The following is a 24422-nucleotide window of genomic DNA, read 5'->3' on the forward strand; positions in this document are numbered from 1 at the left end:
AACTTCCTTGTAGAGGATTTATGAGAAGATATTAAGATATGTTGTGTTTCATTTGAGAGGTTATGGAACCTGGCTATGTTGGGAATTGGAGCTGTCAATTTTAGAGACTGAAGGGAAGGATGAAGAGCCCCCGACGAGTGCATCAGAAGGTCTGGAACTGGGTCCACAATCCAAGGCTCTTCCAACAGATGAAGTTGAAGAAAGGGGAATCAAATCTGATGAGGCTAATGAGGGGCTATTAGAATGATGGTCCTTCCCAGGGCTTTGGCTTTCTGTAATACTTTGGGTATCAGGGGAATTGGTGGGAATGCCTACAGGAGACCCGGAGGCCAATCGTGTATGAGTGCATCCCTTGGGGAATCTCCCGGAAGGGGAATCAGGACAAAGTAGCTTCTGCATTTTGTGTTCATGGAGGATGCAAAGAGATCACAGCAAGGCAGACCCATTTGCGGAATATTCTTTCCGCTATTTCTTTTTTGAGGGACCACTCGTGAGGCAACAATTGCCCTGCTCAATTTGTCTGCAATCACGATGGATTTCCCCGGGATGTGCGTTGCTATCAGAGAGCACTGGGTGGATGTAGCCCACTGCCATACTCTTAGGGCCTCTCAACAAAGGGAATAGGAACCGGTTCCTCCTTGTTCAAGTACCAGACCACCGACATGTTGCCTGTATGAATCGCAATTGTGCCTAGAGGGAAAGAGTCCTGAAAAGTACTGCAACGCCAAGAGTACCGTTCTCATCTCTAGGACATTGATATGCAGATGTGTCTCTTGTTCAGTCCATGTGCCTTGGGCTGTTCTTCCTTGAAAATGCCCCCCCCCACCACCACCACCAGATCAGGGAAGCATCCGTGGTCACCCTGGCCGATGGTGAGGGTAGGATAAAAGGATGACCTATCGTTACTTGCAGAGAGGTCAACCACCACTGAAGATCCTTTTTGCATGTGGTTTGTTAGAATAATGACATGAGACACTGAGAGTGGCGAAGGGAATAAAATATCCTCTGGAAACTATGCTTTGTACCCAGTTGTCATAGGACAGTCAGGCCTCCTTTCAGGAGTGCTGGTAGGGCTTCCCAAAGAACTGGCCTCTGTTGCCCTGGTTTTGTGGACTCCCACTGCTGCAAGGGCAGCGTCTTCCATTATTTCCCCACCTTTGCCCCCTGGAGGGGGGGTTCACCACATGTGTCCAGAAAGGCTCCTTGGGCTTTTTAGAACCTCATCTTCCCTCCCTTTTGACCTTTGGGGTAGGGTCTACTAGTAGGAGTGGAAAAACAGACTCAGATGGCACCTTCCTGTTCTTAACTGGTCAAAGTTTCCTTAGCTCTGGGCCCGAAATGAGACGAGCCATCAAAAGAGGTGTTGTTGACAAAGGATGACTTAAAGGGCTCAGCGAAGGAACATAAGCGCATCCAGGAGTGTCTCCTGAGAGCAATTCCTGTACCTGCTGCCCTACTCATTCGATCAGCTGCATATGATATCAGACGCACAGAAGAGTTCACTATGGAATTAAGGGTAGCAAGCTGGGACGCAACCTTGTCTGAAGCTCCCTGAGCTACCATACCCTGTAGAGTATCTCCCAGCTCTTTTAGGAGATCTCTTTGCAGTCTTGTGAAATGTGTAAGGTAGTTCAGTGAACACATGGCAAGAGTCGCTGAACTATACATGCGCTTCCCATACCAATCCATGATCCTAGAGTCTCTGTTAGGAGGATGGACAGAAGAAGAATTTTCTGACATCTCTTTTTTGGTGGCTGCCACCACCACTATGGCATCAACAGGCATTCCCTTCGTGAGAAAGGTCTTATCATGAGGGGCAGAAATAAATGTATTGGGCCTCCTAGGGACAGGCTCCATGGTGTCCAGAGTCTCCCACTCCCTTTCGTGAGACCAGCTCCATAAGCTCATCGAAGGGCGGAGACACCCAAGAGGTGGAGGGCTGAGACCCGAAAGCTTTCAGGAGGACCGACTCATCTTCAGTAGGGTTGGTGGACTTCCAGCCACCCCTCTGCTTAAGGATTTCCAATATATCTGCAAATGAGATATCTTCTGAGGGGGACCATGGGGACCTTTCTGATTCATCTAAGTCAGTGTCAGATGTGAGAGACTCCTGCGGGGAGTCTAGATCCTTCCTCTTTCAAATTCTCTTCCTGGGAACCTCATCAGTGGGAGCTTCTGGTGAGGTCTTGGAAGAGCAGGGACCACCCAATGGGGCTTCCTGAGGCTCAGGGTCTCTACGCTTCAAATGGATCTGTGAGGCAGAAGTACACACAGGCGTTTTTGGGGAAGAGGTAGTTGATCCTGAAATTGTGGATGTCCTGGGGGACATTACTCTCCTCATAGCCTCAAAAGCACCCCTGCTCTGGTGAGAACGAACTGCTGGATCCGAAGAAACAGATGATTCCCTCAGCACTGGAACAGTGGGCTCCGAACCAGAGGTAAGAGCCGAACTCATCCGAACCGAAGTCCAAGAGGTAATGTCAGAACCGACAGGTCGGTCCGACTATCCTTGCCGGACCCGACTGGCGAGTGTCAGCTCCTAGACTCCTTGATAGGCACTGAGGAAGTCTGAGTAATCGGAACCGATGGCACTGGAGCAGGAGTTGGTTCCGCAGGCTCCACAATCATAAGGTCCAACTCCTCTGGCTCCGATGGACTGGTACGGCTCGGAGGAGGAAGAGAAGTAGATGGAGAAACAGGTTTTGGTTCCAAAACCACTTAGGTCGGAACCGATAAAAATTTTGCAAACGCCAGTGCCTGTAAAAAAGTCTGCACCACACGATCCACATCCAGATCAGATAGGCTTATCGAGGACCAAGATGAATGGATAGAAGGTGGTACTGACTGTGGGACTGGTGACTTCAATAATTTAGAGACTGTTTCCAGGACTGGGGATCGGCTCCGAAAAGATAAGACACTCGGCTCCAAAGGCTCTGGAGCGGACGTCGAAGGTTTTTTTGATTTTGTCAAATCTGATGATGAAACCTTAGAGGACTTGGAAGATTTGGGAGATTGACTAGTCTTATCATGGTTGCCCAAAGCTTCTTGAAAGGATGATTTTAATAGCCCTCTGTCAATTAACTTTCTTTTTTTCATGAAGTACACGACTAGTAAAGGAATGGCAGATGGAGCAACTCTCTGGCAAGTGCAAAGAACCCAAATAATAAACACAATTAACATGACCATCAGTCACAGACATCTTTTGTCCACACTTTGGACATTTTTTAAAACCAGACTTGGGTTGTTTCTCCTTATCCTGGTCAGCCATGACAAATATTTAAATGCACACAAGAAAAACTTGTATTAAAGTTATTATCGAAAATGCACACACACAATCAAATGTTCAACAAATTCAAACCACACTATAGAATTAAAACAGTAAGCAGCCCTTAAAAAACAAATGGGCTCTATAAAGTTAAATATGAACTAACTATCTTTTAGTATAAACACACTCTAAAGACTATAAATGTCTGCTAAAACACACTTCTAAATTATTAAATCTTATTCTAATCTACAAAAGGGCACCAAAAAAGGGAAGGGAGATACTAAAGGCCTTTATAAACGACGGCCAAAAGGATTATAAGTAACTATCACTATTAAAGCTAACACTACTTTAACAAGATATTAAAGTTATAGAGTTATAAATCTGAAAAGTAGAATTTTTTTCTAGAAAAAATATTATACTGGCCCGAGCTGTGAGGAAACCTCCGATCTGTTGCAGCGGCAAACTAGATCTGGGGTAACTCAAGGTGCATCACTCGATAGGGACTTGGCCTCGAGCTATCTGAAGGCCTCGAGCTTTGTAGTTGGCCGACTCGGAGATATGTAAGAATGAACGGCGAGATAGAACAACTTAACATCTGCAGTTTTACCTCATCATTGACCCTAACAGTCATGACTAGCAAAGCCAAACACCCATCTTCTGTTAGCTAGTGAGGAGCTCATTATATGTATTTTATGTATAGATCAAAACTTAAAAATTATGCCCACACAATCTCAAGAATTTCAAGAATGGGGATTACTTGCAATTCATGAAATATGAACTTACTTCCACAACTCAGGTCCCACACACCATTTAAGATTTTAGAAAAATTTCATTTGAGGAGAAATACCCACTTAGAGTTCTTATCAGCCCTGTCTTGTTCCTAAGGCTAAGATATCTGTTGAGATATTCAATGCTGACATAGCCAGAAAAACAGCACCAAGGCAGGCTTGCAAGCTGTCTAAAAAATATGGCCATCGGTGACTATGAGTGAGGCCAGCACTTTCACAGTATTAGTCAGAAATAACAGATCTTCCAAGTAAAGTAATAGGACTCAAATAAGGGACGTAAGACCAAGATCTGCCTGCCCAGAAGAATGACCTAACGGACTCCATTTCAGACACTGTTAAAGCAGTCATTACTACTCTCAGGTTGCAAATGCCAGAATCTTTCACCTCCACTGATGCTAAACTACAGAATACACCAAAAAGACAATATTTTAGCTACTAAGGCAACTGAGTACTGACAGAGACATACTTCATCCAAGATTCGCACCTAGGAGGAGTAAAAATCTTGCACAAATTCACTGCTGCTTGCTAGTTATGCCAAAAAAGTGCTTTGGGCAGCGTCTGTTCATTACACATGGGCAAATTCTGCACTTGCATCGGAAACCACATATTCACACCTGAGTTTATTCAACCCAGCTCTGGGTTAATTATACTTGCATTACAAGGACGGGAATGCAGGGCTAAAGCTTTTAAAGATACTCATGGATAATATCCTAGTAAGTAATGTTATGCAATGCTACTATCAGGATAACTAAGATGTACTCATTAATGTATTCAGTGTAACTTGCTGGAGTTTTTCTCCCCCGGCCTCAGCTGAAAAGGGGCTTCTACGCAGGTGGACTTTCTTGGTCAACAAATGCAATAAATAATTAAATAAATAAAGTACCTACGCAGTTATGAACTGCATTGTATATTCTGGGTTGAGAGAAAATTTTTTTTTTTACATATACTCAGTTGAAAATTCAAGAAGACTAGCACAATGCTGTGTTTGCTTGATGGATGCTGCTCAAATGTCAATCCCAAGGGTGAGTGACTATCTAATTCAGTCTAACTTTGAGAATTGTTTTTTTTTTTCTTGCTGAAACTTTAATTTTTTAATTCTTATGTTTGTTGACTTCAGACATGCTTAACAGCATAAACAAGAGTGTAAGAGTGTATTCAGCATAAGTCATCAATCTGCAAATGGAATGACTCAACATTTGATTACCTTACTGACCCACACACCCACCCACCCATCCATCCATGCCATATAAATTATTTTAAAATCCATCAAAATTAATTTGCTTCCTTGACTGAAATTAAGTATACACATAGACTCCTTTGACTAGAAATCAAATTTAATTACCCATAGAAAATTTTAATAATGTATAAGTTATAATAAAAGCTTTCCTATATCATAGTTCCTTTCATCAGACCTCACAGACATATAAAAAACGTCAGTTTACTTTACAGATTGCAAGTATTACAGGCTCTGCAAAGACACGATGGACATGGCAACGAGTAAACACAACATTCTGAGACAGAACTGTAAGAAATTTTTTAAATGCACAGAAAGTGCATTAGAACAATTTTTACTCGGTAAAAAACTTTCTTAAAATAATAAAAATACTATAGAAATGCACTGTCAAATTCAGAAAAGGCTGAAACACTACAAAGATTAGCAGTACAAATGTTTACTATGACAGACTGTCCTCAGGATAAAGCCTGCAAGACATGGGTAGCCATCCATGTTGTGCTATGGGACTAAACAAAAAAATGTATTGGTTATGAAAATCCTTGCATGGGAAACCTCAGTATTCCTGTTAATATCAAACATTTACAACCCCTTAGTGTAAGCTTTAATAAACTAAGATTCCTGATGGGGGTCCTTGTCCAAAATCTCTTGGAGCAGACCATCCTGCCAGACTGACACCTCTGACTTCAGCACAAAAATACCTCAGACTATGACAAAAAGATTTGAAGGTGGCATCAGCCAGTACCATCCCTTATCCTTACATCCAAGTGGGAAGCAGTCAAGTAAAACCATGAAGGAGGGGAAAGAGCTGGAGGTCAGCCTGGCATGTTGCGCTCCTGCAGACAAGAATCTCAGAAGTAACAATTACAACAATGAATATTTTGAAGAATATCTACTCATATGCTAGCAATGAAAACATTGTCTGCATGTATTTTTCATAGAAACAAAATCATAAAAAAAGTCAAATGAACTGCATTCATTCCACAAACTTGAGAAAGAGTTCCAGGGATGAATTCACCTAGTAAACTGCTTATGCAATTCCTCAATGACACTTCTTAACCTATGACCCAAAATAATTTAGATGCTAATGTGCTTTTGAATAACACATTAAAGGGGCAATTACTACCTACAGTAAGAATGGTAAAATATGTAAAAAATAAATTTAGTGAGTATGATATGGCATGAAGCATAGTGAGGCATTAGTTAACTACTTTGCCCAAGGCAGCCAGTTTGTGAAAAAGCTGTACTCTGAAATTTAATAAGATGATAGGGAGGTCATCTCTCACATTTAAGGGGAAGAGAACATTACTACTGGGACCAGGGAGAGGAATTTTTAATTTAATGCTAGACATGAGACCTTGAAAGGAGTTTGTTTCAAATGGGGGTGAAATGCACAACAACGTATCATGCATTTCGCACCATGCTCCCATTAGAGTGGACATGAAGTATCGTCTCTGTCCCATACATCCCTGCTGCTAAGACTCAGCAGCACACATGCAGCCACTGAATCATCCCCCAGACTCCATTGTGGGTGTCTGGCAGCAACACGTTTTGTACCATCTCCCAAGGAAAGAGCAATTCAGTGACTAAGATTCAGCAAGTTATACTCATAAGAAACTTATGTTCTTTGATACAATGCACATCAAATGAATGACAAAAAGATATCCTAACTGCTGTGGAGTCCTTCTGATAGAAATGTTTTACTGCTACAGAGGTTATCAGAAGCCACAATCTGAATGAACAAAATAAATTAGCAAAATGGTTAAACATATTTATGAGTGAGCTGTACAGTAGAAAAACATGACTCTGGTTCCTCAGTCGGCATGCACATTACAATGTATGGAAGATAAGCCTTGAGGGTAATGAAATCCTTATCAGATAATGTGTCATATAGAAAAGTAATACGCTACTGGTGGGTTTATACCATTTAATCAAACTATTTGTCGAATCCCTATTCGTCGAACCCTATTCTCATTTCAACAAACTTTTTCCTATGGCAAAGCAATGGTTGGCCACTATATGGAATTTGCCCTTTTCCCCACTATAGTGAGATCTCGCACTTGATATATTTACTTAGGGGGTGTGGGGCGTATACCCCCACTTGGTTAGGTTTTAAACTTTTATGTTTTTTTTTATTTTTAATGGTCGCTAAGTTGGCCTACCATTGTTTAGCCCTAGGAACAAGTTTGATGAAAAGTCTGTTTGCTGATTTGGGTCTTCAATGAATAGGGTTTGACAAATAGGGATTTGACAAACAGTAAGTTTGATTAAATGATACAGACCTGTTACTGGTAGATATGAATATAGCTGGACTTGGCAAAACATATCCACTTACCTTTTGTCAGTTGGTTCAACCCTGACATTGTCATACAATTGGTACTGCACCCCATTCTTGACAAGGGAATTTAAAACAACTTGTAAAGGAGGAAGCTTTGCAAGCTTCTTATCAGTCATCACACACACCTTTCTGATACCCATATTCTGCAGGTCCTACAAAGAAAAAACATATTTAATTATTCCTTTAGTTACTGATCAAATAATACCTAAAACAGCTTAGTCCCCCTTCACAGGTAGTATGAGTCTACAAGTAATAGGACAAATGAGTTCCTGACAATTTACTAAATACTGGAACACAGAGTTGCAATGCTGAAATGCCTAAATGGTGAAACTGAAATGTCAGAGTAAAAATAAAAATATTCAATAGCCTACATACATGGAGACCTGGACTTGCCCCCATCCCCCAAAAGCCAACGATCAATTTAGTTACAGAGTTTCACAAACAGGGGTTTGATATTGTTTGCCAATGGAATATGTTCTGATGGAATATATGTCTATATAAGAGGTTTGCTACAATTTGACATTCTAATGTTTAAACATTTTGATATTTCTATACTATACATTCAGTATTACATTGGTATACTGTTATTCAGTAAATTGTCAGGGACTTGGGCAAACACGTATCAAGAGGTAATCATTAATATGAAAAACAAGCCTGACATTCCTAGGGATTAAATGTTATGCAAGCAAAATACATATACACAGAAATATAAGGAAACCCTGCAAAAAAAAAAAATCTGATACAACACCCATTAACCACACAGTAATGTTAATTGTCCTGCCTAGAGCACAGCGCAATGCACTAATACGGCTATCCATAAACTAATGGATCTAAGGTGCTATGTGACAGAGGATCATTGCAACAGATGATGAGCAATATACACATTGATGACATGCATTCCAGATAATGCATAAAAAAACAGCTGCAATTATGATATGAAGAATGTAAAAACATTGCATATATGCATGTATAATTCCTGCAAAACAGTCTCTGTTATTTCTAAGTTAAGGATGCCATAAAAAATAGTTTGTAATCCCATTACAATCCCCACTACAGCTGCTGAAGTGCTGCAGCCATGTGGCCACAGGCCCACCAGACATATCTGATGACATGGTGATGGTGTCAGAGCCATGGCCTCAAGCTCAATGCCAAAAAGTGCAGTGTCATCCCCTTTGGTAAAAACTCTGTACCCATGAACTACCACATATTCAGCAATCTCCTTAACACCGAATGCGTGATAAGACACCTTGGGACCCAGGTGGACAGTAGTCTCTCCTTTGATAGTCACATCGCCACAGTAGTCAGGAAGTCCTTCTACGTGGCACACCTCATCATAAAAGGGTTCTCGTCCAGGAAAAAAGAGATCATCGTTACCCTCTACTCATCACTCATTAGACCCATTATAGAGTACAACGCCCCTTTTGGAATGTACCTCACAAGACATCTGCAGCAGCTGGGAAGGCCGCAGAAGTACCTCACAAAGAGGATTACTGGACTCAAACAAATGCCCTACACTGACCGCCTCAAAAAACTCCAGCTTTACTCCGTAGCATATCGCCTACTCAGAGGTGATCTCTGCTAACATATAAAGCTATGTCAAACCCAGAGCTGTTGGACACGCTACACCTAAAGAAATCCCAATCCCTCCGAGCTACACGCTCTAGGGACCTAAACCTTGTCACCACAATAAACAGGACATGCTGGAGGGATAGATTCCTATCCCAGAGACTTCCCATACTCTGGAACAGGCTACCCATCTATGTCAAGCAAAGTTCTTCATTAGCACTCTTCAAGAAAAATCTTGATGAGTGGATGGGAAATAGGAAATACACCCCGGGGATCACTTCTGTGTCTCTGCTCATCAGTGGCACAGGAAAATAACTTTCTTGGGGTGGCGTAAGCCAGGGAACCTTGTTGGCTAGGCTTGCATAGGCCCTTGGGCCGATAGCCTAGTACCTACCTATGATGTGACAGTCAGTAATCTGATGGAGTCTGGAGTGTCAGACATGAAATTTCTTGTATTGTACGATTAGAAAAACAATTTTATGTATAGTAACATTCCACTCAGTGCGTTTCTGCTCAACAATTCACTTGGAGATGCTACACTCCACAGAGTAGGACTCGAATGTTCGACATAATCCTCCTAAGTGCAGCTAGGGCATATTATACTGACACCATGTGCAACAGGGATTTAGAGGGCATTATTCAGTTCTACAATACACCAAACACACTGTACTTTCTGTTGCAGATGCGTCTGTAAGTTTCCATAAGGTGTAATCATACTCTACAGTGCACCTGTGACATTCTGTATTCACTGAAAGATGTGTTGCACTTCACAGTGCATCAAAGAATACGTAGAACCCTTGGGGGTGCACTCAGTGAGCAAACAATGATTCCCTTAGCAATATTTTCCACCACAATGTACCATTAAGCAAACTTTACAGATTTGGCTAATGTGCAATAGGCAATGTCTGGACACCATCTTGCTCCACACTGCTCCAGAAAACATGGTAGAAAATTCCAGGATCTATTCAGTGCACGGCAGGGACTGTTGAATGTTATCATGCTGCAGGATGCACCAAAGAATGTATAGACAAATTTGGAGATACATTACTGCATAAAAGAGATTAAACTGGCATGGTCCTGTTCAACGGATAAACCCCAGTATATGGAAACACCTTTGGAGATGTGCGTAGTGCACAGCAAGATTGCCTCTGCCTCAGTCTAGCTTCTCAGTACACCTAGGAAATTTATTGAACTGAAGAGGTGTCAATGTGTGTGGTAGGATTCCACAGTGTATTCTCTTTCTCCTTATTGCACTTTACTTACTTGTGGAATTTGCTTTCACTGCACCATATGTGAAAATAGTGCATAGTGTGATTTCGCGCTGCATTCAGTGCTCCATATAAGTGAACAAGATTAGTCCCAGCTCCACTAATTTCTTAGCCATTACTGAAGGTGCAATGGGGCTGCTTTAAGTCTGCCACTTTACTGAATATAACACGTTTCAGCTTCAATGTACTCCTAACCCACAGTGCATAAGGGGCTGCCTATACTGCATCATTCACCATATAGGTAAATAGAACTTGTTCCAGCTCAACTATGCTCCTAGCCAATAATGCAGGCATACTGAAGTTATCTTCAGTATGCTATATATGTAAACAGAAAATTTCTAGCTCCAGTGTACTCCTAGCTAATAAAAGTAGCCTACAGTGTACCACAAAAGTGAATAAGAACATGCTCCTGCTCCACTACAATCCCATATGGATGAGTTGGAACTCCTTTCAGTGTTCCAGAAAAGTGAATAAAATATGTTCCTGTTCCATGGTGTGCCTAGTCATTTTGATGCATGATCTGAGGATGTGTTCACTGTACACCAGACTTCTACCACCCACATTCGCAGTGCAATTTGCCTACATTATACATTATTATCATTGTGTAAAGCACTTCACCCTGCACATTTCTTCTTTACAGTTCATCTTACCTATTTAGTAGGGTAACTGAAACACCACTGCTTGTACCATATACATAAATGGTGCACATTCCAAGTCCATAATATCCACAGTTAGAAGTTAATACAATGCACAGCATGTACAGTATATAGTTCTTTATTCTGATGCACAATGTGCTACATGTAATAAATATATTAATTCAGAGAATGTTCTTGGCTGTAGTGCATTCAAGTACTGTTTATAAATTGCAGTGGATCTGTTTTAATTTTACTGGTCCTCTTTCACAGTCCTGACCATGTTTCTGAATTCATCTCAGATTCATTTTATTTTGGCAAACCTATGCGTTTATTTTACTTAAAACCTATCATGGAATATTACACAAAAATCCATTGATTTTAAGTGATTTATAACATTTGCGACTAAAATTCTGTCACTATGGTTTGTCTTCGTTTATATAAATGTATGATTGCCTAAGTCATATGTGATAATTTGTTTCTTGCTTAATAAAAAAAATGTAAAAAAAATAAGTCTTACCATGCCAACTTCCTTTGTAACACCTGGGCCATACCTGACATTTGAACAGGTCATCTGCACAAAAATGAGAAAGATATGCTTAATAATATACACACACACACACACACACACACACACACACACACACACACACACACACACACACACACACACACATGTAAACACACAAACATGCTCATATGCAAACGCACAGACACATACATATACAATATCATGATCCAACTGAAACTTTCTTTGGCTGTCAGCCAGTTAACACCTGTTTCTATTGGGACATACATGCATATTATACTTTAATACTCGCTTCCTACCTTCTACAGCCCTGCAACTTCTTACTTCCTACTTCCCCACTACTTGCCCATCAATAAAGTACAGATCCCTTTACTTAATCATGCTGCTTTTCAGCTTCTCTTCTATTCTTCTCCTCCTTCTGAGCCATCTCTCATCTTACCATGGCTCAATAATATCTCTCAAGATCTCCCAAGCTATTTCCAAACCACCTATCCATACTTCCTCTCTAAACTCTCCACACATTGCACCAAACCTAACTCCATTTCAACTCGAATCAAAATAAAATTACGTGGAAAAATTCTCTCCAAAAATCAGTAACACCTTAAAATACTTAAATCCTCCTAGGAGAGACATTTACCCTAATCCTGGTCCTAGCAATCACAACCAACATCAAGACAAATCCCTTCCACACACTACTCAAACCCCACAATGGTCAAGCCTCCCACCCAGTAATATAACTTTTGCTGCTATAAATATTAGAAACATAAGAAATAAAACTACTGAACTACATGCCTGGATTATATAACAAGCCTCATATTCTCACTGTAAACTGAAACTTGGTTTAAACCCAGCATAAATGACATTAAAATTATACCCCTGGCTATAATGTCACCCGTAATGACAGTAAAAAGAGGAAAGGTAATGGTACTGCTTTGATATTCCCAACAACTACTTCATTTCCCCTACAACAAACTAATGCCACAATTAATTGCAGCAGAACTTATTACTTTTCTGAAAATAAACAGATATAAACAAATATGTATTACCTGTCCTTTATATCAATACAGCTATACTGGAAGATATCATTGAACATATATTCATAACAATTCCACATGAAAAAATATTAGTAGGTGATGTCAGTTATCAGTTGGCTAGCCACAACCTCTAATTCTCCTGCATCCATCGTAAACTTATACGGTTTCACACAACTAATTAATAGCCCAACACATTATAGCAAGACATCAAATACCTTATTAGACTGGATCTTAGTATTAGACCCTAGTAAAGTCACTACTACAGGTACAACGTCAGACTCCCTCAGTGACCATCTTCCAGTCTATACAACCTTATATCTCACACAGCCACCTAAACAGCATGTTTATAAAACCACATGCAACATGTCCAAATTTAACTCAGAAATATTCATTACTACCCTATCGTCTATTAACTGGAACACCCTACAAATTCTCCCCTTAAATGATGCTGCGAATAAAATCAATACAACTTTCCTAAATATCGCAAACAGCCTCACAACTGCTAGAAGGAAAAGACTAAAAATAAATAATGCAAACTGGCTAGCCAAAAAGAGTAGAATGTTAATGCAGGATAGAGAAAAAGTGTGGAAAGAGCGGCAAACTTATGAAACACCACAATGTCTTGAAAACTTCAGAATGCTCCACAATCGTTTGAAAAAGCAAATCAGTGAAAACAAAATGACTTCATAACAATAGTAAACACAATCCTAAAAAAAAATTCTGGTCAGCCATTAAAGAACTCTTACATCCAGACCAAAAATTTAACCCTAACTCCCCTCCTGTTAATTCAACACTCAAAATTGCAGTAGAATTCAACTCTTATTTAAAAGATAATATAGCATCCCTAACCAAAGATTCCCCAGTATCTAATCACAAGCCCATCCAACAGCGACATATCACTATATCCATTTTCCTTTTCAAACCTGTGCCCATATCCTATAAAAAATTAAAGTTATGTAGTCACCATAACTATGCATCTGTGTTGTCCATTTTCATTCTTCCTGAACGCATTGATCTGACCTCATATCTGACTCAGCCATATATCACAGACTTATCCAGCCAACTCTCGAGCTCCTCCCTCTACACATAATGCCCCAGCTAGACTAAAACACCTCAGATCAAGTATGCGGCCTTATACATCCTAAGATAGAGTAGGAGAAAGACATAACAGTATGCTAGGGCTCAAACCTGGAACTACATGTTCCAAAGCATCCATAAGATCACTCCAGAAGATAATAGGAAGGGGGAAGAGGGTGGGAGTGGAGGAAGAATGAAAACAGACAACACAGATGCATAGTTATGATGAGTCCATAACTTTAACATTTATTTATCTTTGTTTACCGGGAAGGTCTAACTGGGTAATACCCATTTTCAGTGGAGGCCAGGACAGAAAAGCTCCTTTTCCTTACAATGCATTATACAATTCCAGTTAAACACAGCGTAGTTACATTTCTATTTACATTTATACACAAACAGTAGTTACACTTACAACATTTATACATGCTAAGATTTTACAGATGTGGAAGTTACTAAAGAGAAAGATACATGTAACTTAGTGTTATCTAAAAAATTGTTCAGTCACTCCAAGGGAGAGGTTGAGCTATCAATATCTGATGTTGTCCTTTTCATTCTTCCGCAATGTATGGGACAGAGTCCCCATATATATGAATCCTGGGTGGCCCTCATTGAAGTTTATTCTGGAGAACTGCCAAACCAAAAGCATCTCTGCTTCTAGAAGTCAAATCTAGTCTAAAAGATGTAACATGTACTCCTCTTTATTTGAACAGTTAAAGAAGAAGACAGGAAAGTGAACTGTTTGATTAATATTTGATTCAGAGGCTACTTTAGGTAAAAAGGATGGATTATTTCATAAAGTAACTGTCTTTGTGGAAAACTAATAAATGAAAGGCAGCTCTTGGGAAAGCCACAAGACTCCTAATTCTTACAATCCCATGTGGAAACAGTCAAAAGGACAATGGCACGAGGTAAATATAAAAACTATTTATTAAAGAAAAAAAGTGGAGCGCTTTTGTTTCTGACCATAGGAACTTCATCAGAACAAATAATCAAACACAATTTCATACATCTTATGAACTTGTAAAAAACACCTGCGAATTAAACTGTCTTGTTAAAACCAACCAATAAAAAATCAAGTCACTAAAAGGCCACACTGATGAGCTACCAACACATTAAAAGGAACAGACAGTCTAAAAAATGTCAAACTTCCAATTGCTTTAACTTCAAAATTGCAGTGATGGAACATGCATCATTTACCCCAGGGGGGCATGCAGCATTCAACAATAGTTGCCACTTCAGTTCATTTTGTGTAAATGTTCATCAACAATATAACCCCTTGGATCATTCACTACCTGTTCAGTGATGGTGAATTTAAAAGAATGCATAGGAAATTCTGCAATACTTCTATATAAGATATTTGTATTCTTACATTTCCTAATAATTGGCAGATATTCATAAATCCTCTCTTTTAATTTCCTAGAGGTTTTGCCAACATGAAAATTTGGGCATGTATTATAGCATGCAGTATAAACAACTTGTTTTGACTCACAAGATAAATACCCAAAAATATTACATATAACACTTCTCACTTTACCTTTGTCTCCTACTAAAATATTGGGGCACTGAGAACACTTGACCATGCCCTTTTTCCTATTAGTGGTAGTAATATTACATTCTAACACTTTTTTAAAAGATATATGTTTTTTCTACACAATAAGGGGTCTCTTCCCAATTAAATCTTGATCGAACAAAAAAATTACCCAGTTCTTTTTGAGACAATTGAAAATGGCTTGGCTGTCCAAGTTGTATGTGGTGATAAATAACTTATGTTGATAAGTGTCACTGGTTCCCAAAATTTCACGAGTCGTACTACTCCCCTCTCCATTATTTGTGTGGATGCCAGCAGGCTTATTATTAACCTCCACAATAGGTTTATAAAAACCTGCCTGTCTTTTTGTTATAACTTCTTCCTTAATCTTTTCTAAAAATGCTTTAGATTAGTCTTTCCTGACAAACATATCCAGAACATTGTCACATTCTTTAAGAAAAACTTGGATGTCCATAATCATCCTTGCCACTCTCTTGAAATGGCACTTTGCCACAGCCTTTTTCTGATGTGAAGGATGCTAGCTCGTGAAATGAACGCACGTGTTGGAAAAAGTGGGCTTACGATTGATATTAGCAAAAAAGCCCTGTACTCTAAATTTTTAGTTATTTCCACATCTAAGCAGGAAAATTTCTCCTTGTTATGGGACAATGAAAATTAAAAAAAAATGGTACAGTACTATTAATATAGTTAAAAAAATTCGACCAATTTATTTTCGGAATCAGTCCACAAAATAAAAATGACTTCCAAAAAATGCGTATAAAAGGCCCAATATTCTGAAAAAAAAAACACTATTAAAAATGTCAAATCTACAACTGCGAAAAATGCACTCACAAAGCAACTCCAAAGTTCAAAAGAGTGCAGTGGGCAAAATAACAATAACAAGGCAAAAAACTATTAAAAATGTATTCCCTCTCCCATTGGGCCATAATCAAGCTTGCAAAGCTGGGGGAGCATGCTACCCCCATAACCACCCCAGTGACTTCTCTAAAATAACAACCTTAAAAAAAAAATTTTGTTCAAAAGTACCAACTTCATAAGTGTAGTGATGGTTTTGATATCATCAGACCCTAACTTGTGAAGGTCCACCAAGGCATCCTTGAACCAGGTTAACCCTACTTGGCGGGGAACACCAGAATAAAGCTTGTTGACATCTGTTGTAACAAAAATACAATTCTCAACAAAATGTAAAGCATTCATTTTCTCTAAGATTTGTCATGAATCCCTACGTAATTGTGGGATAGTGTCAACAGATTCTTTAACAAGATAATCAATATACTTAGCAATGTGGTGTGTTTTTAATCTTTTTGCATCTACCATAGTTCTCAGCGGGGGATTAGAAATGTTTTTACAGTGGATATAAAAAGTTTACACACCCCTGTTAAAATAACAAGATTTTGTGATATAAAAAAAAGAGACCACAATAAATCATTTCAAAACTTTTGCCACCTTTAATGTGACCTATAATCTGTACAATTCAATTGAAAAACAAATCTGTTAGGAGAAAAATATATAAAAAATAAAAAACATACAATAAGCTGGTTGCATAAGTGTATACACCCTTAAACTAATACTTTGTTGAAGCACCTTTTGATTTAATTACAGCATTCAGTCTTCTTGGGTAAGAGTCTATCAGCATGGCACATTTTGACTTGCAATATCTGCCCACTCTTCCTTGCAAAAGCTCTCCAAATCTGTCAGACTGCGAGGGCATCTCTTGTGCACAGCCCTCTTCCGGTCACCCCACAGATTTTCTATTGGATTTATGCCTGGGCTCTGGCTGGGCCATTCTATAACTTTAATTTTCTTCTGGTGAAGCCATTCCTTTGTTGATCTGGATGTATGCTTGGAGTCATTGTCATGCTGAAAGGTGAAATTCCTCTTCATCTTCAGCTTTCTAGCAGATCCCTGAAGGTTTTGGGTCAAAAGTGACTGGTATTTGAAACTGTTCATAATTCCCTCCACCTTGACTACATCCCCAGTTCCAGCTGAAGAAAAGCAACCCCAAAACATGATACTGCCACCACCATGCTTCAACATGGGGATTGTGTTCTTTTGGTGATGCAAAGTGGTTTTGTGCCAAATGTACCTTTTGGAATTGTGGCCAGAAAGTTCAATCTTGGTCTCATCAGACCATAGCACATTTTCCCACATCCTTTTTGGAGACTTGATGCATCATTTTGCAAATTTTAGCTGGGCCTAGATATTTTTCTGTGTAAGAAAAGGCTTCCGTCTTGCAACCCTACCCCATAGCCTAGACATATGGAGAATACAGAATATTGTTGTCACATGCAGTACACGACCAGTACCTGCCAAATATTCCTGCAGCTCCTTCAGTGTTGCTGAAGGTCTCTTGGCAGCCTCACTGACCAGTTTTTGTCTCGTCTTTTCATCAATTTTGGAGGGACGTCCGGTTCTTTGCAATGTCACTGTTGTCCCACATTTTCTCCACTTTTTGATGACTGTCTTCACTATGTTCTGTGGTATATCCAATGCTGTGGAATTTTTTTTGTACCCTTCTCCTGACTGACACCTTTCAACAATGAGATCCCTTTGATGCTTTGTAAGCTCTTTGCAAACTATGGCTTTTGCTGTAGCAGGCAACTGCGAAAATGGCAGGAAAATCCTACTAGGACAGCTGAACTTTACATGGGGTTAATCAGAGTGTCTTTAATTGATGGCAGATGTGTACCTAAGAAGACTGAATGCTGTAATTAAATCAAAAGGTGTCTGAACAAAGTATTAGTTTAAGGGTGTGCACACTTATGCAACCAGCTTATTGTACGTTTTTTTTTATTTTTTATATTTTTTCCCCTAACAGATTTGTCTGTTTTTCAATTGAATTGTACAGGTTATGAGTCACATTAAAGCTGGGAAATGTTTTGAAATGATTTATTGCGGTCTCTTTTTTTTATATCACAAAAACCTGGCATTTTAACAGGACTGTGTAAACTTTTTATATACACTGTATGTATCGTAGGGATGCCTACTATACCGGCTATAACCGGCTTATCATCTGACAAAAATTCATAATCCCTCTGATTAAGCTGCCCCTGCAGCAGCATGTCAAACAATGTGGCATCAATTTTAATATAAGCAATAAACATTTCATTCCTGGATACCTCTGTATATGTATCCGACCAAAGCAGTTTCATCATTCTATTACTATAGTCTTCACTGGTCGTAAACACCACCCCACCCCCCTTGTCCGGTTTCATCACTCTCAAATCTCTGTCTTGCCAAATGTCTTTAAATAAACCAGCTTCATTGCTTGTCATGTTAAAATACTTGTTTCTTAAAGGTTGAGAACATAAATTTCTAATCTCATATTCACACAGTTCATCAAACATCATAAGACTATTATTTAATGGAGGATTAAACACACTAGTCTTACTGATAGTGTTACCATTCTAACTAGGTAAATTACGTTTTGGAGGTTAATATTAAGCCAACTGACATCCACACAGATAATTGGGGGGGGGGGGGGTTGCACGACTAGCGAAATTTTGGGAACCCGTGAGACATATCAACATAAGTTATTACCACATACAACTTAGACAGTAAAGCCATTTTCAATATTCTTAAAAAGAATTGGATACATTTTTCATTTGATCAAGATTTAATTAATAAAATTGGGACGAGTCCCCATATTGTGTATAAAAAAGATACATCTTTTAAAAAAGCGTTAGAATGTAATGTTACTACCATAATAGGAAATAAAAGCATGACCAAGTGTGGTTGGTGTTCTCAGTGCCTAAATATTTTAGTAAGAGACAAAGTTACAGTGAGAAATGTTATATGTAATATTTATGGGTATTTCTCTTGTGAGTCAAAACAAGTTGTTTATATTGCCTGCTGTAATACATGTGGGCAAAACCTCTAGGAAATTAAATGAGAGGATTTATGAATATCTGTCAGCTGTTAGGAAATGTAATAATACAATTTCCTTTTACAGACATATTGCAGAATTTCCTATGTATTCTTTTAAATTTACCATCATTGAACATATGGTGAATGATCCAAGGGTTTATACTGTTGAACAGTTGGACAAAAATGTACTGAAGTGGCAACTATTGATGAATCCTACATGTCCTTCTGGGGTAAATGATGTATTTTCCATCACTTCAATTTTAAAGTTAAAGCAATTGAAGTTGGACATTTTTTAGACTGTGTGTTCCTCTTAATGTCTTGGTAGCTCAGCATTATGGCCTTTCAGTGACTTAGTTTTACATTGGTTGGTTTTAACAAGGCAGCTTAAATTGGCAGGTGGTTTTACACATTTATAAGATGTGTGAAATTGTGTTTGCTTACTTTTTGGGATGAAGTTCTTATGGTCAGGAATGAAAGCGCTCAAGTTTTTCCTTTAATAAATAGTTTTTATATTTACATGGTGCAATTGTCCTTTTCGCTGTTGCCACATGGGATTGTAAGAATTAAGAATTTTGTGGAAAAAATGTAGGGAGGTTTGAATGACAGAACCTGGAGTGCAGAAATTCTAATAGCTACTAGAAAAACTGCTTTCCAAGACAAACATTTTAAATCAGTTTTCGCTGCAGTTTCAAAAGATTGCTGCATCAAGCCCTGGAACCCCTGGAGTATGACTATCAAATCCAAAGGAGGCGATGGGCCTTTCACTGGAGGCCTAAATAAGAGACTGCCTTTTAGTAATGCCTTGCACAATGTGGGCGAAACTAAACAGGAAACCATCTCTCCTGAACGAAAATTTAATATGGCTACTAATTTGTACTTTGACTGTAGAAACACTAGCACCTTTTTGAAAACAGAAGCGAAATATTCCAGAAACACAGAAATGGGAGCAATAAAAGGGTAAATTTCCTTTTTAAGGGCCTAAATTGAAAATCTTTTCCATTTATTCCTGCAACTCTTCCTTGCAGAAGCTTTCTGGGAAGATAACAGTATATAACAAACTCGAGAAGAAAGCCTGGGCTGTCTAGCTATTAGTGGAACTGGAGAAACCATGCTGTTAGTTTGAGGCCTAGAATATCTGGATGCGAGGGAAGATCTTGACTGGAGTCCAGTATCCTTGGAAAATAACTAAGAAGAGAACAAAGGAAGGGGAATCAAGCCTGGTGAGGCCAGAAGGGGCCAATGAAGGTAACGCAGCTCTTCAGTTGACTGGTTTTCAGTAAAAATTTTGGAATCAGAGGTAATGGGAGAGAAGTATAAAGGAGACCAGAGAGCCAAACGTCTTCTAGAGCATCCCTCACCAATTTCTCCGAGGGGGGATTAGAGCAAAATAGCTGCTGCAATTAATGCTGTGGTGAGACACAAAGAAATCACAGCAAGGCTGGTTCCAATGATGGAAAATCTTCTCTGACTCTGATTGGATGAGAGACCACTCATGAGGTAACAAAATGGACTGGATGTTTGCCTGCTAGTATGCTGCATTTCCCCAGAATGTGTGTTGTCACTAGATAGGGGAGGAGATCACCCACTGCCACACTCTCACTGCCTCTCGACAAAGGAGGTTATGACTGGGTTCCCCCTGTTTCTTGATGTACGAGACCACAGACATGTTATAGGTTTGTACCGCAATAGTCCCTAAAGGCAGAATATCTTGAAAGGCCTGCAACGCTAATAGAACCACTCTCATCTCTAGGACACTGAAGTGTGAACTGGTCTCTTGGGGGGACCACATGCCTTGGACCGTCCATCCCAAGAAATGCCCCTCCATTGGAAGAGGCATGTGGTCACTGGAGGAGACAGAATAAAAAAATGGCACTGGTAAATCTCGTCCAACTGAATCCACCAACAAAGATGATTTTTGCATACTCAAGTGAGATTGACTGGGAAGGATAGAAGACGTTGCAGAATAGATCACTGAACAGCTACGGTCCATTCGAGAACATGCATATAGAAATGTGCCATAGGAAATAAGATTATGGCTGCTGCCCTCAAACCTAGAGCATGAAGGCCAAGCCTGGCTGGAGCAGTAGGGTGGACAGGAATTTGTTGCATCTGGAACTTGACTCTATCCACACAATAGGCAAAGCGGCAACCTGACTTACTGTACTTGGCACTGATGAATTCCGGGCTCTGTACTGGTTGCAGTTTTGATTTGAAGATTTTGACTGAAATGCCTAGTGTCTGACAAAGCTGAAGCAAATAGTCCCTGGACTGTTCTAAGAGATGCCTGGTTGAGGCAGTGAGGACCCAGTTGTATAGAAATGGAAACATCCAGAATCCCAGCCGACTCAGGTGAGTTGCTACCACTGCCATACACTTGGTAAATACCCTAAGGGCTGTGGTAAGACCAAAGAAAAAGAATCTGAAGTGATAACAAATGGCTCCCAACCAAAAGAGCAGACATCTTTGGGATTTTCTGTTCATCTTGATGTGATAGTACACATCCTGAAGATCGCTGGAGCATATTCAGTCATCCTTGGGGGGAAAAAAGGCACGATGGACCAAACCATGACCATTCAGAACTTTGACTTCTTCACTAACTGGTTCAGGTTGCTTAGATCTAAAATTGTTCTCAGGTCCCCTCTCTTCTTTGGCACTAAAGAGAACCTTGAAACAAGTCCCAAATCCTCTTTGGTCTGGTGGGACCTCCTGGATGACTCTTTTGTCTAGCAGCTTTAAATCTCCTGAGCTGCAGCTTCTCCCTGACTGAGTGAGATGTCAGGAAGCTTTCTTCTTTTGACTGGGGGAATCTGGAAAAATGGTACAAAATAACTTCTGGATATTATTTTTAGCACCCAAGAATCTTTTGTTATAGAAGCCCAGGTGTCTGGGTGCAAGGACAAGCCCCCGACTGCCGCCACAGGTGAGCAGTCGGCAACCCTTCAGGGTCACTGAAAGAGTCTATCTAGAAAGGAGTTTCAGAAATCCTGGTTTTGCGGGCCTCCTCTGCCATGAGGATGGTGCCTTCCATTTGAACTCCTCCCTCTGCCCCTGGACGAGATGTCCCCGCGTGGATCCTGGAAAGACTGCTGGTATTTACAGAACCACATTTTTTGCTACTCTGATTCTGGGGAAGAAATGATAGTTGAGGAATAGAAAAGCAAATCCCTATGTTAAACAGGATCTTTCCTTCCTGTTTACTGCAGAAAAGTGTTTCTTTAGCAGAAGGGCCAAACAAGGAAGTTACATCAAAAGGAGCATTGATGAAAGAAGAGTTGAAGGGCACTGAAAAATTGCATAACTGCATCCAAGAATGCCTCCAGATGGTAATGACTGAACCAGCAGCCTATGAGGTACCCTCTGCAGCTTGGCATATCAACCTCATGGATGCATTAGAAATGGATAACAGAGTGGTCAGTTGGGAGGATGACCTCTTATAGTCCTCCACAGACATGAATTCAGAGATTTGGAGAGCCCCTTGGTCAAATCCCTCTTCAGCCTCATAAAGTGTGCTAAATAATTCAAGGACTGCAAAGAAAAGGTTGCTAAAGCAAAAATGCTCTTCCCAAATCTGCCCAATGCCCTCAACTCTCTGTTAGGGGGATGAACAGATGAGCTCTGCTCAGCTAGCTTCTTTTTTGTGGCTTCTGCCATGACCACAGAATCAACAGGGATTCCTTTGCTCCATTGAGGTCGGTCCTTTGGTAGTGCCAAAACATTGTCTGGTTGTCAGGGTACTGCTTCGACAAATTCTGGTTCCTTCCTTGCCTGGTGAGAGCCTAGATCAATAAACAGCTGGGGAGGCACCCAAGACTTAGATGGGATGAAAACAAAAGCTTCCAGAAACACTGATAGTTCTGGGGAGGGGGATTTTGAAGGCCATCTACCCTTCTGCTTAAGAATCCGTAGGATGTCTCCAAGAGAGACACCATCCAATGGAGATCTGGGGGATTGGGAGGATGGCCTAATGGGTAAGGTGTTTGCCTTACAAACACAAGGTGCAGGGTTTGAGTCTCACAAGGGATAATTGGCTAGACTTACAATGGCTCGCAAGGGCAGTTAGCCTAGTACTAACCTATGAACCCTCAAAGTCAGTATCTTCTGAGAGAGATTCCATAGAGGAATCTATGTGTTCGCTTCCAGGAAACTTCCTCAGTGGGATTTGCCTGGAAGGTCTCAGAAGAAAGGGAAAGTTCCTGTAGAGAAACTGACTGGATGCTAGATGGTACTGGCTGTCCCTGTGGAGTAGGTGGCATGGGATGAGAGCTGGAACCCATTTCAAGAAGAGATGTAGGATCCAAAGAAGAGAGAGAAACTGAATCTCTCAGAGGAGAGAAAGCCCTCTCCACCACCTCGAATGCGAATGGACTGGGAGAAGCCATTGCAGGCTGCACCACGGCTGAAACCTCCAACGTAGCCACATCCTGACCCTGAATGGATCAGTGCCTAGAGGACAGAGTCAGACCCAAGCTACCTAGAGCTGAAGCTCCAGCTCCAAGGAACAAGGACGGCTCTGACAACATCGAAGTAGATCCTGGCCCCCTGAATCTGGCTCTGAGACTCATCCCAATCCAAGGGTATAGGAGAGGAAACTGTTGGAGTCGAGGACCTAATGGTCTTCAGAGCCAACACTGATGTGGGCTTTGCAGGAGAGGCTTCCAAAACTCTGGGGTGGATCGGAGAAGGAGAAAGCACAAATGGGGAAGTGGAGGGAAGGCTTACAGATCTGATGGGAGATGGAGTTGAAAAAACCCAGCTGAATTTGAGCTCTGATGAATTTCCTCATCATCCTATCCACATCGGCCTTGGAAAGACTCCTAAAGGATCTAATGGATGAGGTTGTGGACTGAAGTCTCGATTATCTCCTTGATGTTGTGTGTAAAAATGGGTAGTGGACCTGTGGAGATACTTGGTCAACTGTAAACCTAAGTGAAGGGGTTCTAGGAGACTTCATTAAAGTAATGGTGGAATCTGAAGTCTTTGGATCAGAGTGTGGCCTGGCAGACTTTATATACTCAATATAACAGATGGATCTGAGGACTTAGGATCTGATGTTTTTCTTTTAGGATCTGATGTGGACAGATCCAAAGTTCTTCTGATCAGGCTCCTACAAAGCCATGGTGGGAGTTGAGGACTTTGGAGATGGGGTAGGGGATCTCTTTCTGGATTCAGAAGCAGACTTTGGTTGTTTACTGAGGATTTGAACCCCTGAAGATGAAGGTGATGGTAGCAAGCCCTTAAGCACCAGCTTATTTCTTCTATCTGAAACAGCACTCAAATT

The 24422-nt window shown here is 40.3% G+C and overlaps 1 protein-coding gene across 1 annotated transcript in view; it reads right to left on the bottom strand.

Annotated features, from left to right (window-relative positions):
* The window catches only part of ADHFE1 (alcohol dehydrogenase iron containing 1), a 1104832-nt gene that overhangs the window by 854375 nt on the left and 226035 nt on the right, over positions 1–24422 (bottom strand). Inside the window, exons 4-5 of the mRNA XM_044067374.1 lie at positions 11609–11662; positions 7620–7774 (exon numbers count right to left, since the gene is read on the bottom strand). Of these exons, the coding sequence (XP_043923309.1) occupies positions 7620–7774; positions 11609–11662 (209 nt within the window). The remainder of the gene's footprint in view (positions 1–7619; positions 7775–11608; positions 11663–24422) is intronic.

Source organism: Protopterus annectens, chromosome 3.part1 (genome assembly GCF_019279795.1).
Source record: "Protopterus annectens isolate FY-2018-M chromosome 3.part1, PAN1.0, whole genome shotgun sequence".
Taxonomy (NCBI): Eukaryota; Metazoa; Chordata; order Ceratodontiformes; family Protopteridae; genus Protopterus; species Protopterus annectens.